The sequence below is a fragment of the Petaurus breviceps genome, unplaced genomic scaffold (genome assembly GCF_028583685.1).
Source record: "Petaurus breviceps papuanus isolate PSGF00001 unplaced genomic scaffold, PetGlider_PUasm1.0 207, whole genome shotgun sequence".
Classification (NCBI taxonomy): Eukaryota; Metazoa; Chordata; class Mammalia; order Diprotodontia; family Petauridae; genus Petaurus; species Petaurus breviceps.
The window spans coordinates 14,135,255-14,150,920 of NW_027185850.1; the positions used below are offsets into that span (position 1 = coordinate 14,135,255).

Sequence of the window (15,666 nt, forward strand, 5' to 3'; positions counted from 1 at the left end):
GACAGACAGATGAATGACAGACAGATGGACAGGTAAGTCCGACAGACTTGGGAATGACAGGCACTGGGGCAGACAGATGGATGGGTAGGTAGACGGGTGGATAGATGGGTAACTGTAGGCATATTTCGGAACCTCTGACATCCCCATCTGCAGAAGGGTCAATGACAACAGGGCCCACCTCTCCAATCTGTTGTGAGGATTGAGTAAGACGGTATTTGTGATGCGCTATGCCTGGCACGCAGTAGGGGCTTAATAAATGCTTCTCTTCTTCCTTCTCCTGAGACATGGGGCTGTATGATCTTGGGCAAGTCATCTAACCAAGTCCATATCTAGCTATTTGCATGCTGGCTGCCCCATTACAATACACACTGTTTGAAAACAGGAGGTGATTTTGTCTTTCTTTGCATCACAAGCTCTTCATATAGATGGTATCTGGCTCAGCGGAAGAGTGTTTTTTAAATTGTGTGCTTGGTGCTTAGCACATAGCAGGCACTTAATAAATGCTTGTCCATTAGACTGGTTAAATGCTTGGTGACTGACTGGCTAACCTCGCAGTGCCCCAAGGCAACACTGCACCCTCTACTGGAGAAGAGACTCTCTTTATCCAGAAGTTCCTCAATCAGTGAAAGCACAGGTCAGCTGGCACAAGGCCTTGAGTACACTGGGCGGCTCCTCAGTGGGTCGTCCCAGAGGGCAAGAAGGATGGATGGTCTGGGACTTGCATCGGTGGAGGGAAGAGCCACGCGGAGAGCTCAGAGATGCACCCAAGTGCTGAGTGTAACCACTCCAGGATTCCCCGGGGAAGCTCAGCAGAGGTGCTGGGTCTGTGGGGCTTGGGAGTGATTGATTTCCGGCCTCTACTTCAGTAATGGCAGCCTCCTTAAGTGGTAGCACTTTCTGGAAGGTGCCTGGACTCCTGAATGTTACCCAAGCTAAAGGGTGCTCTTGGAAATCCCTAGATGCGGTTGGCTTAATGGGCTCTGGGTAGGCGGGGCGGGAGCCCCCTGGGAGCTGCAGACCTCAGCCTAGCCCAAGGCCAGGATGAGCCAACAGCACATACTGGTCTCCATGTGATCATCAGCAAGAGGCTGGGTTTAATTGAGTCCTGGAAAGCCAGGAGGATACAAACCCAAAGAGGAAACTGAGCGGCAATGAGGTCCAAGCAGCAACATCAGGGTCCCAGAACCAACGCAAAGAAGCCAGGACATCTCTCTGTGTTGGCTCATGCCAGATTTCTTTCTCTCTCTCTCTCCTTTTTTTTTTTTTGGTGCTTTTTGTAGGGCAATTGGAGTTAAGTGACTTGCCCAAGGTCACATGGCTAGTTTTTGCATTAAGTGAATGAAGGCAAATTTGAACTCAGGTCCTCCTCACTCCAGGGCTGGTGCTCTATTCACAGTGCCACCTAGCCACCCCTCATGCCATATTTCAATGGACCTGTGAGCTCGCTCTTGGGAGTTCTCCCTCGAAGAAGGCCACCATGGCAGCCCAAACTGGGGTCTCTTGGCCATGCCCTCCCTCTTCCAATTTCACTACAGGAGATGCACCCATCAAACTGGGGGCCCTTCTCACTTTTTCTTGACCTTGTGAGAATGCTGGGGGAGCACTTAGGGTCCTCATTCTTGATACCTGGTCAGACCACATAACTTATTTCCCCAAAGCACAAAACAAAACAAAGCAAAAACAATTGCCACAATTTGAACCAAACTTGTTCTATTTTGCCAGCTTTCTCCCATTAATCAGGCTCGAGATTGAGCAGCCCTGGGAGATTTTTTTCTTTTAAAGGAAAACTATGGTAGCAAGAAGTGATAAAAAAAACCTCAAACAGCATCAAACAGAGCTTTGGAGTCAGAGAACCTGAGTTCAAATCTCCTTGCTGCTTGAGAGACTTCCTAAACCTGAAGGTGACAAGACAAACTGTGTGTGCCTGAGCCTCTTCATCTTCAGCCTTCTTTCCCTTATATCTTGCTGCCTAGCATATCTGTGAAATGGAGGCAACAATGACATTTGCTACTTTAAGTATGTGGAAGTATGAGCTCCATGCCATAGAACAGTGACCATGGAAAAGTCCCTTAATGTCTCAGGGCCTCTGTTTCCTCATCTATAAAACAAGGGAGTTGGACCCGACAGCCTCTGAGGTCCTTCCTTGCTCAAGACTTTGATCCTGTTATGCTTTTAGTTTTAACCTGGCTCCCAGGCACCCCATCTTCTCCCACTCCTGGAGGAGAATAAGAGGCAATCCTCATTTCTCCTTCAGCCACCTTCCCCTGCTGCCCCTGAGCTCCTCAGATCACTGTCATACACAACTGTATCCCATCTCCCTCCTTCCTGCCTGGTCATCTCTGCGAAGCTTTCCTTAGTCCTCCAGTCCCCACAGATCCGCCATCTTGGCCCTGGCTGAGAGTTAGTCAGAGACCAGAGCAGGAAGAATCAAGGCTCATCGATGGGGCCAAAGATAAGTCAAGGGCAGCTAAGTCAGACTTCAGCATCCGGGTCCTATATACAGCCAGTGAAGCTGAGACAGGAATTCTATGTTAAGTTGGGAAGTAAACAAGTGAACAATAGAGGTCTTCCTTTCTCGTGGGATTGTACATCCAGAGCAGGAAGAGAGATTCAGGGTCACCTAGCACAGCCCCTCCATTTTGCAGATGAAGAGACACATTAAAGTGACTTTCCCAAGGTAACAAGATGACAAGTGACCAAGGCGGGATTCTAAGCCCTGACATCAAAGCTAGACCTCTAACCATTACACTGCATGGCCTCTCCTCTTGAATTATTCAGTAGCCTTCAAAACCACCACTCTGTCTCCCAATACCTAGCATAGTAATATGACTATTTCTACATTATTCCTTTATTCTATTTTTTGCTTTTTTTTTTAATGCAACCAAAGGCATATTGCTAGGACCATCAGTAAAGCACCTAGACTAATTTCTGAATCAAGGTGTAAGAAGGATCATCTTCATTCTGCCTGGCTCCTTTGGGCATCCAAAATGGTGTGCTGAACAAGGGCTGGCATGCTGTATTTATCTTGCACCTCCTTGGAGGGGAGGGGAAGTATATGGCCAGGAGCGGGACTGATGGATTATAGGAGATGGATCTCTTTATTCACTTTTCTTACAGAATGGAAGGAAATCCCAAGGAGGCAAAAGCAAGATGTCCCGACAACTCAAGCTCTCCCACAGTAACGTGGGCTCCTGTTCGTAGAAATAAGACACTCTTCTCCGCTCCTCCCATCTCCCCTTCCCTATTCACATTGTAGATCTTCAAGATAAAGGTATGGTTTGGGTTGGGCTGGACGGACTCCCCAAGTTCCCTCTCCACTCTGAGGCTCTGGTATTTCCAGATCCAAACTATACAGTTCTTCTTTCAATTGGGAGCAATCCCCAAGGTAAACATCAAGTATTTATTAAGCACCTTTGATATACCAGGCATTGGGAACACAAAGCTAATAAAAGGAATAAAAGAAGGGCTGTGTGTGTGTGTGTGTGTGTGTGTGTGTGTGTTTGTCCCAATCTCACATTGGGGCTATCTGAATTATGGTGCAGCCAACGTCCAATGGATGAACCTTTGTATGGGGGGGGGGCGGTCAGGTACTCTCAATTCCCAGTTGTTAGTGACTATTGGCAGACTGGTGACGATTCTACAGGGGGCATTCATACTGTGGGCATTAGCATTCCTTAAAGGTCAAAGCCAGATCTTTTTACAAAGCAGAATGTCTCAGGAATTGGAGAAAGCTGCCAGATTTCCCCTCCTGCCCACTTTAAATGAGGGAACTGGAAAGACCATTAATCTCACAAGATCATAGAGCTAGTGCTGAAAAGTACCTTACCAGGCACCAGGCCCAACCTTCTTTTGTTTTACAGATTAGAACACTGAGGCTAAGATCCAGTGGTTAAGTAACTTGACAGACACAAGGTCATGGATGAAGACTTAGATCTGGCAATGTCTTGAATGATAGACTTGGGATCAGGAAGACATGAGTTTGAATCCTGCCTCAGACACTTACTACCTGTGTAATCCTGGGCAAGTCACTTAACCTCTATCTGCCTCAGTTTCCTCAAGAGTAAAATTGGAATTGATAATAACACGTAACTCCCAGGGCTGCTAAAATGAGGGAATATTTGTAAAGTGCTTTGTAATATGTAAATGCTAGCTGTTATTACTAACTGTCATTCGACATATCACACGGCCTCTCTAATTAGGATTTCAATTCTTTTCCCAGGACTCCCATCAATATAGCATTTAACTTTTCCTGCTTTAAATTCTTGGCTGTAATGAGACAGCATTCTTACAAAGAATCTGGAGTGAATTTGAAAAGTTTTTGAGGACCCTTGAGGGGACAGGTAGTGAACTAGTCCAAAGGCAGCAGACATAGGCATGAAATAAAGGGAAAAGATACTTACTCTGGGACACTCTGACTAGCTCGGTCACACTGAAAACCCCTGATGTGACGAAACTGTCTTGGAAGCCCAAATGTCCTAGAGAAAAAAAGAAGAAGAGAAAGCATCATAAACAGGAGAGTTGTGGGCAATCCCGGACACCCAGACCGTCCATGGCTGTTTCACAATGATCAGACACATGACCAAGACCTTGTTTCCGACTCGGCCTGAATTATTGTTTATGTGGGAGGGCTCAGCCAGAAGGGAGGATGTCTTGTGGTTAAGTCTGCAGGTTATGGTAAGTGAACATGACCCAGCAGCAACAGGATGATTTTTGTAATGGTAAAGAAATTCAACAGGAAACCTGAAACAAAGGCCCATTTCAAGAACCGGTTACCTTGGATGACCTCTGGTGACTTAACAATGAGAAAGAAAGCATCGTATGTCGGGATGGGGGTAGGACAGCTCAGTTCTATAATTGTTTTAAACAGGATTCTCTAAAGAAACATCTGATCGAGATTATCTACCCATTCATTCAAACGAAACAAGACTTAAAGACGTGTTCTTCATTTTCAGAGCTGGGGGCGGGGGGAACGGGGGAATCAGAAAACAGCAGCTGCTGACAAAAAAATAAAGAAATAAGCTTAAACTCTCCAACTTTAAAATTCATGGTTTTTTTCCCCTTTCCCCCACATATACACTATACTTACTCTTGTTTTTTAGTAACAATTAGTTCCTTAAATCTTTAAAATTTTCATTTAAAGAAAAAATAAATATGATTATTCCAAAACTTTTTTTAACTCTTCTCTAGACCTTGAGTTTTCTCATTTCCTATCACCTATTTAGTATCTCACTTCATGTTAGGAATATTGTAGAACAGAAAAGTTTTGAATGGCAGGAGAACCTGTACGATGCTGAATGGTAAACTCAAGATGGATTCCAATCTACAAGTCGTAGGAGTCTATCTATCTCTCCCATCCCAGGAATTTGGTCATGAGTTTACACATATGCCCCTGGAACATCATCTTCAATGGCCATTTTTGAACTCAAGGCTGCAGGAGAGGTTTCCAAGATTCATGTTTTTTCAGAAACACAAACATCACAATTACCAGACAGGATAAGCAGCAGGTATTTTCAGGGTTAACTTGATGAAAGATGCCCACATATAATGCAAACTTTTGAGTCCAAAGCTTTAAAAAAAAAACTGGATCAATGCTGACACAGAGTTGGTACTTGATTAGTTTTAAATACATTTTGTTGATGCCTTTTGTCTTTAAATCACAAGAGAAGAAAAAGAAATCACAAGAAAAAAAAGGAGAAAAAAAAGCTGCTTCCCCTTCCTCTATACTGAACCCACCTTTGAAATAAGGAAAAATAGGGGCAGGTAGGTGGCGCAGTGAATAGAGCACCGGCCCTGGAGTCAGGAGGACCTGAGTTCAAATCTGGCCGAGACACTTGACACAAAAAAACTAGCTGTGTGACCTTAGGCAAGTCACTTAACCCTGTCTTCCCCCCCCATCCCCCACCAAAAGCAAAAAATAAAAAAAAGAACTAAGGAAAAATAAACAAAAATACTCAACACAGTGAACAGAGCTGACAATGTCTATACAACCTTCTGTCCCCATCCTCTGCCTTTCTACCCTAAAGAGGAACGAATATGTTTCATCATCTGTTCTCTGAGACTATCCCAGATTCTAAGGTTACTCAGATTTTAGCGTCATTTTAATGACTTTTTATTGACATTGCTGTACTCATGTACATAATTCTCTGGGGCCTACTTTCTCTGTATCAATTCAAACAAGTCTTCCCTTGTTTCTCTAATAACTCCTATTCCTTGTATCTCATTGCAAATTACATTCCATTATATGTCTATATCATTGCATCCCCTCCCTCCCATCCCCACACACTTATTCCCCTGCTGGTGGGCATCCACTTTGCTTCCATTTCTTTACTCAGAGAAATGTTGCCAAAAATACTTTGGGATAAACTACATCTTTGTCTTCAAGGTATAATAGGATCCATTAGCCAAAGGGTATGAAGAGTTTAGTCATTTTTATTTATTTATTTTGTATAATTCCAAACTGACTTTGAGGAGGGTTGGACCAATTCACAGTCCTACCAACATTGTACTGAGTCTGTCTTTCCATAGCCTCCCCAGGACTGACCATTCCTATCTCTTGTGACCTTTGTCAATGTGCAGCAATGTAAGTGATACATAAGAGTGACCTTCATTCATACTTCTATTACTGTTAATTATTCCAAATGGAATAATTTGATTGATTAATTATAATTAATTAAATAAATAATCATTGATAGTTTGCAATTCTGCAGAAAACTGTGCCCCCCCCCCCGCCCATAAACTTTGGTGACTAAGACAATGGTTTTTGGTGCTAAATATTTGCATAAATTCCCTATATGTCTCAGAGGTCCAGCTTCTATCAGGGATACTGGACAAAAAATTGTCTTCCTACCTTACGATCAATGTTATTCCCTTATTAATTTTGACTGACTTTGTTTGTGCAATAGTTTTTTTTAAATTTTATAAAGGTGAAATTGTTTTGTTTAATCTCTACCAATATTTTCAACCCTCTGTTTGGTTAAGAATTTTCCGCTTAGTAAGAGTTGTGAAAGGGTCTTCGTTCTTATTCTCTAAGGTGACCTTTTACATTCTAATGAGTGTTTATCAAACTCAACTGAATAATAGGTATGTCATGATGTCATGTTTTTTTTTTAAAAAGTTCTGGTTAATGACAATATTATTCAGTTAACTCTGGTGTCTTTCTAGAGGGGTCTAACTAACATAAGTAGAATATATATTGATAAAACATCCACTAATCAGTATTTACTAACTGAACAAAGAAGCAATTATCATGTTTTGGGGAAGCTATAAATGGATCTGGATCTGCCTTACAAAAAATTCTTTGCTTTTTATACAGTTTGTGCCTTCACTCTAAGGACTGAGCCTGGATTTCTGATTTCTCACTAGGCCAGGGAAATCCCACATGAGGAAGCTTCTCTCTACCACTGCAGGTTGGTGCCTTGTATTAGAACCCACAGTCTTAGTTGCCTGGGCCCTGAGTAAGGAGAGACAAAGGCAACACAAGTGAGACAGGGCACTAGCACCGGCCTTTCTGTCTTTGTGGTCAGCTGAGGATGCCTCTCCCTATGGTCCTACTTCATAGGAGAGACTTTTCTTGGAATCTGAAAGAAAATTTTCAAATAGTTTTGCATCTAAAACCCAGAAACACATTTTTTGGGGAAAGGAGCTGGGCATGATGTCTTTGATGTCTAGAAAATCCATTGTGTGTGTGTGTGTGTGTGTGTGTGTGTTAGTTAAGCAGGTAATTTCCTTTTTTAAAACCAACAATTCCATTTTGTAGGGCTACGGAATCAGTCTCATCATACAAAAACCAACCCAGGTTGTGCATGTTTTATTTGACTTATATTTAGTAAGGGCCAGAGGCATCAGTCACCGGATTAGGGGAGCTGAGAAAGAAGAATTCTCAAACTAAGTTTTGGCACCCCGGCCAAAAAGGGCCTTACGAGTGGGGCCCTGCGAGCTCCAGCCCCCACCAAGCCCACGGGCCCTCACAAAGGAATCTTGCCACAATTTATGTTAAGAGTTTGACTTAGAACATAGAGCCACATAATAGCAAGGAAATTCATCGTGAAGGCTGAAAATCCCAGGCTGATCTCTGGCTTTTGCTCATGTGGGTTTACATTCACTGCCTGCATGCAGGAGCATGTCCTCCCTAGAAGGCCTTAAATCTTTGAAATTCCTTATTTTAAGGTGGACCTACTAGAGACTGAGTTTTTGAGGAGGGTAGACTGTAGGCAGGGGGAGGCCCTTTTAATCCTGCCACTGAGAGCTGTGTGATTAATGAATTTTTAATAAATATTTTTAAAAATAAAAACTAACATTTCTATAGGATGTCAGGAAGAAGCAATAGGGCCTAATGAGGAGAGGGCCAACGTTGCCTCAGTTTTCTTAACTGTAAAGTGAAGATGATAATAGCATCGAACTCTCAGGGCTGTGATGAGGGTAAAATGAAAAAATAATTGTAAAGCCCTTTAAGAAGCTTAGAGCTCCATACTAATTTTTATTATTTTGTTATTTAGGGACTGAGATGGGTTAGAAATGGGTTTCCAGTGGTGGAGTGTATTCCTTCTGCCACCTTCTATGGAAATTCGCCAGAGATGCCCACGGCACCAGGAGTGGTTTGTCCAAGTTCACAAATTCACTCTTTGTCAAAAGTTGGTCTTGAACGCAGGCAGGTCAGCTCCTTACGGAGCCTAAATCTCGGCCTGTCCTTACTACAACTAGTGTTGTCCTTATCATTTATGTCCCAGCTCTGACCCACACTGATTGCTTGATCTGGGGGAAGCCACTGACCATGCTGGAGCTCTCCGACAGCTCTCTGAAGCTATTGACTTGAACCAGGAGGAGTTTTCTCTATACAAATCAAAGACATCACGCCCAGCTCCTTTCCCCAATTATCATTACTTTTTTCAAAAGCTCCCAACAGAAAATCTCTTTAAAAAGACGTGGGGAGATGATGTGACATCTTCCTAATCATACGGCACAGCCCCTCAGTCTGGCCTCCTTTCTATACGCACAGGATCCTAGAAGAAAGTCCCCTGCTCTATAGACACCAATACCCCTGCAAGAGGCCGGGAAACCAGGACTGCACCCGCTGCTTATTATTCAGAAACCAACTGGCAAACGGTAACACGAAGACGCCGGCAAACAAAATGATACCCAAGGAGTGGCCCAGGACTTGCCAAGATGTGGCCACCGTGATTACTAAGAAGACCTGAGAGGATTAATATTTCATTCTCAGGAACAATAGCTGAATCATAAAAATGCCTTTTTGGGAAACAAGCCTCCGATCTAGGGGCGCTATTTGATTGTAGAGCACGTCAAAGAAGGGCTTGTCTTCTCCTCCCCCAAATGGAAAATTTCACTAATTCCAAATTCCAACCTTAGGTGAGCATTAAAAAGCTTCTCAGTGGGAAGGCTGATTAGATATTCCGAGTGCCCACCCAGTTGGCTTTCCGAATAATGCTTCAAAGAAATACAGGCAAAACACATACTTTGGTTAAGTATATCGTACAGGGAAGTCGGATTGCTAAATAATCTGGTTCTCACCCCAGTTCTGAACCTACTGTTCAGAAGCATTTGGGTAGATGATTGAAAATGAGAGAGAGATCCTTTTTCATTTAATCTAAAATAACTTAAAAAAAAACCCAAGTTCATTCACTTAAGTCGTGTTCAATAGAGCCCCAATTAGAGAACAGATTTCAATCCCTCAGATTCAGTCATACTTACTAGAAGGTGGGGGACAGGGAGAAGCAGGGGCTTTCCTGGAGAGGTGAGAATATAAAGAGTCATGTACTTTGATGAGCATTTAGTAAAAGCAGCTAGCCTCCCTTACCCTTGATGATATCAGCTGTTATTATGGAAAATGCCATTCTATAGCTGTGAAATCTCATTTCAGGCAGGGACTGCACATCTATCCACCTTTTTTTTTAAAGGCAAGAAAGGAAAAAGTTGAATTTGCCTAGAGACTGGTAACCTTGTAAGGTATGCGAAGGTCAGGGGAAAACACACACACACACACATTCTCCCTCTCTCTCTCTTTTCCCTCCCCCTCCCCCTCCCCCCGACCTCCTGCCTTCTTTTTCCTTCTAAGAGCATGGATGAAACAAAGTCAGTTTTATAGATGTGGATGTGAATGTGGCATGTATAAATGATGTGCTCCTTCTCTAGCTGGAGAACAAGGCATTCTCCACAATACTGTCGATCCTCACAATATTAACTGATGTCACAAAACTCCAATTAGAAAGAAGATTTGGGAACGTGAAGGTCCCATGAGGATAAGTGTCATAAGAGAGTTCTGCCGTTGGGATTCATGACATTTGCACAAAGCTACTGTATCCTTCCTCTATCTTCAGCCCCTCCCTCCCCCAATAAAGGACCCTTCCTAAGGAAAGCTAGGAATGCCCTTTCTTGTCACCTCCCGCTCTTGGGCTTCTTCATGATAGTTCAAATCCCACCTTCTGCAGTAGGAGGCCTTTCTCCATCCTCCACCTTCCCACCCTCCACTCAACCCCAGAGCCCTTAAGACTACCTTTCATTTACACTGTCTATATCTTATCTACACAATTACTTTCATGTTGTCTCCTTTATTAGAATGGGCACTCCCTCAGGGCAGGAACTGTGCTTTTTGACTTTCTCTTTCACACAATGACTGGCACATAAGAAACTTCTTAAAACATGGTTTTTGACCAACTGACAGGGAAGTTTTTATTTGATCTGATCCTTGAAGTAATGGGGAACTACTGTCTGATGTTAAAAGGAGTTGACTAATTTGATATGAAACAGAGACCTTTAGAACTGTTCAACTCTGAAAAATTCATTTAATAACTTCTCAGGGCTACAAGCAACTCTGAGATGATAAATTCGAAATGGGTTCCTGATACAGATTGGTGGAGGGAGTTTCCAAACTGGAGGTACCCTATAAAGATGAAATTGCAGAAAAGAAAACCCACTGTCAATAGAAATATATACATTCTTATCTGTCTTCCACATATGTGATCAGCATTCATAATGGTCAAAGAAAAGTCAATGTACTCTATTGGATCCAATCCCTGACAGTTTGCAATATTGACCATCATCTCACTGATTTCCCTATACATAGGAACCTGTTCCCGGGGAATGACTCTGTATGTGGAATAGGGATAGAGACATCCCTAAAACAGGGGAGGTGGGTGGAGTTTTGGGTGCTGATCAGGGATGTTAGAAATTCATTACCTTTGATTATAGTTTGGATCCTCAGGATGCCTGCAAATCAAGGTGCTACCCGCCATGATGGTCAATGGAGGACCAGGCTGAGAAGCAATGCCAAATGAAAACCATGGTCCTTGACAAGGTGGCAGAGCTCTAATGATTCCAAACATAGCCAATGGGTGTCATGGGAGCCTCCAAAGCTGGCCAGCCCATTTTGTTTAGTTCCACATTTCCTAGACCTGAGGATTGCTGCCTTCCTCCTTCCATCTCCCATTCTCCTCAGGTCTGCACACACTATTGCCTTTTCAGCTCTGTCTCTTCAAGTCCCTGGTTTCTCTCCAAATTCAGTTCGAGGCTTCCCTCGAGGAGAGGTCATTCTTTGGTCCTCAGTAATCACTGTCCTTCTTTTCTCTTCCCCATTCTGAAATTACTCCGTCTTACGCATGTACATACATACATACACACACATAGGATTTAATTATGATGTTGTGTTCAATAATAGAATGTAAGCTCTTTGAGGGCAGGGTTGTTCCATTTTCGCCTTCATACCCCCCGTATTGACGACAACATATGAATTTTCCTGTACTTTTATTTTTTTTACTTTTGTTATTTATTTTGTTTTGGTTTTTAGGGTTTTCCCCCCTGACTGGGTGGGTTGGGACAGGCCCTTATAAGTACTAAGCAGGTAGTAATCCAAGATAATCTTTGTAAAATGTCACTTGTCATTTGTGTGTCTGATTTGAATAGCTTTTTATTTGGGGATGATTGCAATATCCTGCTTTAGTGGCTATGGAAGGCCTGGGCTCTCCCCAAAGGCTTTTAATTTGGGGATTTTATAAAGCACACTTAATAAATCCTTTAGAGTTGAATTAAAGCATGCTCATAAATACCTGGTCCCTTTTTCTGGGTCAGTGGGGTGGCAAGGTGGATAGAGCACCAGGCCTGGTTTCCAGAGGACCTGAGTTCAAATTTGGCCTTAGACATTTACTGGCTGTGTCACCCTGGGCAAATCACTCAAACTCTGTTTGCCTCAGTTTTGTTCCTCACAACATCTGTAAGGCATTTTGCAAACCTTCTATATAAATGCTATTCGTTTTGTTCTGAGTAATAGAAGGGGTAGTATTATCTTGCACATTGTACAGGGGCACTCCATTTTAGAAAGGACTCTGATAAACTGGTACACATTACAGGAAAGATTCTGAGAGGTAGAGATGAAGAGGGAGTAAATTCCAGATGAAGGTCTGGTTTGTGAGAATAAACAGGAAAGGGAAATCGAACACCGAGTTCAAGTCACCTGGTTTGGGTGTATGGACTTCCAGATGTCCACAGAAGATGTCAGGAAGAGAAGAAGCATATAGGCACCAGACTTAAGAGTCAGCAAGACCTGAGATCAAATCTTGCCTCTGACCCCTGGGTAAATCACTTAACCTCTTTCATCATCAGATTCCTTATCTGAAAAGTGGAATAATAACAGCCTTTATCTCATAGGCTATTATGAGATACTTTGCAGATTTTATGAGCACTTTGCAGACTTTAGAGTTTTAAATAAATGCTGGCTGCTATTATTTGATATTCAGGGTGAGACGTTTAGTAGATTGTTGGAGATGAGAGACTGTAGCTCAGGAGAGAGATAAGGACTGGATATATAGTTTTGGGAATGAACTGTACAGAGACGATTATAGAACCCATGGAAGTGGGTGAGACAGACACTTAATTGAAGCTTGGCAAAAAATGGACAGAGAGTGACGTGCTGGGTCTGGGTGGGCTGATCTGGAGAAACCTCACCAAGCAGGAAGCTGGGTTGAAGCCCAATCAGAAATGGAGGGGAGAGCAAGATGGAATGGAATTAAGGTGATTACTTTGGTGTGAATGGCAAAACCGAGAAGCTGGAAATTCAAGGACAAAATTGCTAATTACAGGCTCAAGACATCAAAGGGATGAAAATTAGGACAGAACAGGCAGGAGAACAGAATAGGATTGAGCTATTAAAGTCTATACTGAGGACAGAAAGCAGGCTGATGAGGCAGAGGGAGAGATGTATGGAAAGGAGTCTGTACGCAGAGCGGGGAATCTCAGAGTTCAAAAACCACAGAACTGGCATTTACCTGGTCTATTGTCCCTTCAAGGATTAAAGGATCATGAATGAAAGGCTGGCAAGGTCGTTAGAGGTCATCTGGTCTAAACTGCTCCATTTAAAGATAAAACAACTAGGTTGAGGGGGGAAGTGGCTGTCCTGTCAATGACTACATCATGGTGGTGTCCTTGGATTCCAAAGATAAAGCTCTAACACATCCCTCATCCTAACTCCCAAATACAAGCTCATCTAGGGCAGCATCTGTATGCTGTCCAACTTTGTATCACACACAGTGCCTAGCACACTACCTCAGGTTCAATTAATGTTTGTTGAATGAATAAAGGAATACCCTTCCCATCTGCTCATAGCCAAGAGGTAACAGAGGCTTTGAGGAATTCCTCTTTATGTCCAACCTCTGGGAAGGGGTGGGAGAGATGAAGCGGGCAGTGACCCACATATATACAGTGAGTTAAGGGTCAGGCAGACTAACCAATTCAGGCTCCCAGTTTCAAAGACCCATTTGGAGGTTTTCTGTATTCAGTCAAGAAATATTCACCAAGAACAACTCTTTTGTGAGGCACCTTTCTCCCAACAGCTCTGGAAAGGAGATGGTACGAGTACTTATTATATCCATCACTCAGAGGAAGACACTGAGCCTCTTAGGGGATGGGACTTGTCCAGCTGTTGCCCAGCTAATATGTATCTAAGGGGTGGTTCCACCCAGGTTTTCTGATGGCCAACACTCTATTCACCACAACATCCTCATCAGGATGTAAAGGAGAGAAAGATGGAGAGTGGAATGAATCCAAAGACCTCTGTCTACCAGGCTTTGCCCATCATTCTATTACCCATAATGTTAATAAAGGAAGAATATTTGATTAAGCCAGCACCAATCATCCACTGACTCAACACAAACAGAGCTGACAAAGCTGATTACAGGATCTGAGATGTAGAGTTACAAGGGGCCTTGGAGGCTCTTGGGCCCTAATCACTGACAGATGAAGGTATTGAGGCAAAAAGAAGCAAGTCACACAGTTAGTGAGTGTCCAAGTACAGACGTGGAACCCAGGCCTTTCTGACCCAAACTCCAGTGCCCTATCCACTGAGCCACACTGCTTCTGCCTTTCATGGATCTCATCAATGATTAGCATTCCCTCCAATCACGGAGACCCCAAACCATCCACAGACGTCCATCTTTGTCTAACTCTTGATTGAGTCCTCCCCAAACCTGCCAGAATGCCCCTTCAATGCACTGCTGGACTCAATTTACAGCTCTTAACAATAAATGGAAAACAATGCAGAGATCATGGTCTACCCCTCTAGAGATTTCATTGTGACCTCCCTGCGTCTCTTCTATGCCACATGACCCTATAGTTTTGTTAAGTAGACAAAGCATCAGCATTATAATCCTTAATTTTTCATTTGGGATATTAGGAACTGTACCTTTAAAAAAAAACTTCTCCCTACAGAAGTCCGCCATTTTTAATCAGGTGTGCCCCTTGACACACTACAACCCAAGGCTTTATTAATCTCAATCTAGAAGCATCCTTAGAGGTTATCCCATAGAGTCCCCCATTTACCAAAAGAGGAAACTGAGGTCTGGAGATATTAAGAGGCTTGTCCATGTTAACCTGTATCAGAGAAGGATTCTGAACCCCAATATTTTGTCTCCACGTTCAGGATTATTTCCAGGGCACTGTCTCACCTCCATTTGGCTCAAACTCAGAGAAAAGTATGACTCAGGGATGAAAAAATGACTCATGCAATTAAAAATAAATCTCATGCTGAATTTATTCTTCAACTCAATGGGAATGTTTTTCTAAAAGTCATTTTGTATTACTGGGTTGTAAAAAAATAACACATATGAAGAATTCCGAGAAATAGGAGAATGAAGAAAGAAGAAAGGGGAAAAGGATACACACCCCACAGCTCTAACAACGTAAATAGCGACATCAAAAGGCAGTCACATAAGGATGAATTGTAACGAACAATTTTGGTCTCAGAGAACTGATAGGGAAATATACTTTTCTTTCTCCCAGTGGAGAGGTGAGGTGGGAACTACAGATGTGGAATGCTGTATACCCAGCCAGTTGTCTTTGTTTAAATATATTATTGTTGATGTTTTATTTCATTGTTGTTTCGGGGGGGGGGGGGAACAAGGAATCAAGGAAAAATGACTATAATATCATAACAAAAGTCAGTAATAACTTTTTTAAAAATGCAAAACAAAAAGGATCCTACTGAAAGAATACAAGGTATTTTTCTTGTTTTAACCTGACATTAATGAAATTGATATGTTTTAAATGAACTTAATTGAAAAGCATTTTACAGTGAATTTCACTGTTTCCAACGTTTCCCCTGAATTAGGGATTTTTTAACATTTGGAAAAGCACAAGCCTGTCAATCTGCAGATTGGCTAGCTCATT

The 15,666-nt window shown here is 42.7% G+C and overlaps 1 protein-coding gene across 9 annotated transcripts in view; it reads right to left on the minus strand.

The window, feature by feature from the left end:
• LOC138164915 (nuclear factor 1 A-type) overlaps window positions 1–15,666 on the minus strand; it is a 462,063-nt gene that overhangs the window by 144,110 nt on the left and 302,287 nt on the right. For all 9 annotated transcript variants that reach the window (XM_069092877.1, XM_069092878.1, XM_069092876.1 and 6 more), the window contains exon 4: window positions 4,401–4,475. In XM_069092877.1, the coding sequence (XP_068948978.1) occupies window positions 4,401–4,475 (75 nt within the window). The remainder of the gene's footprint in view (window positions 1–4,400; window positions 4,476–15,666) is intronic.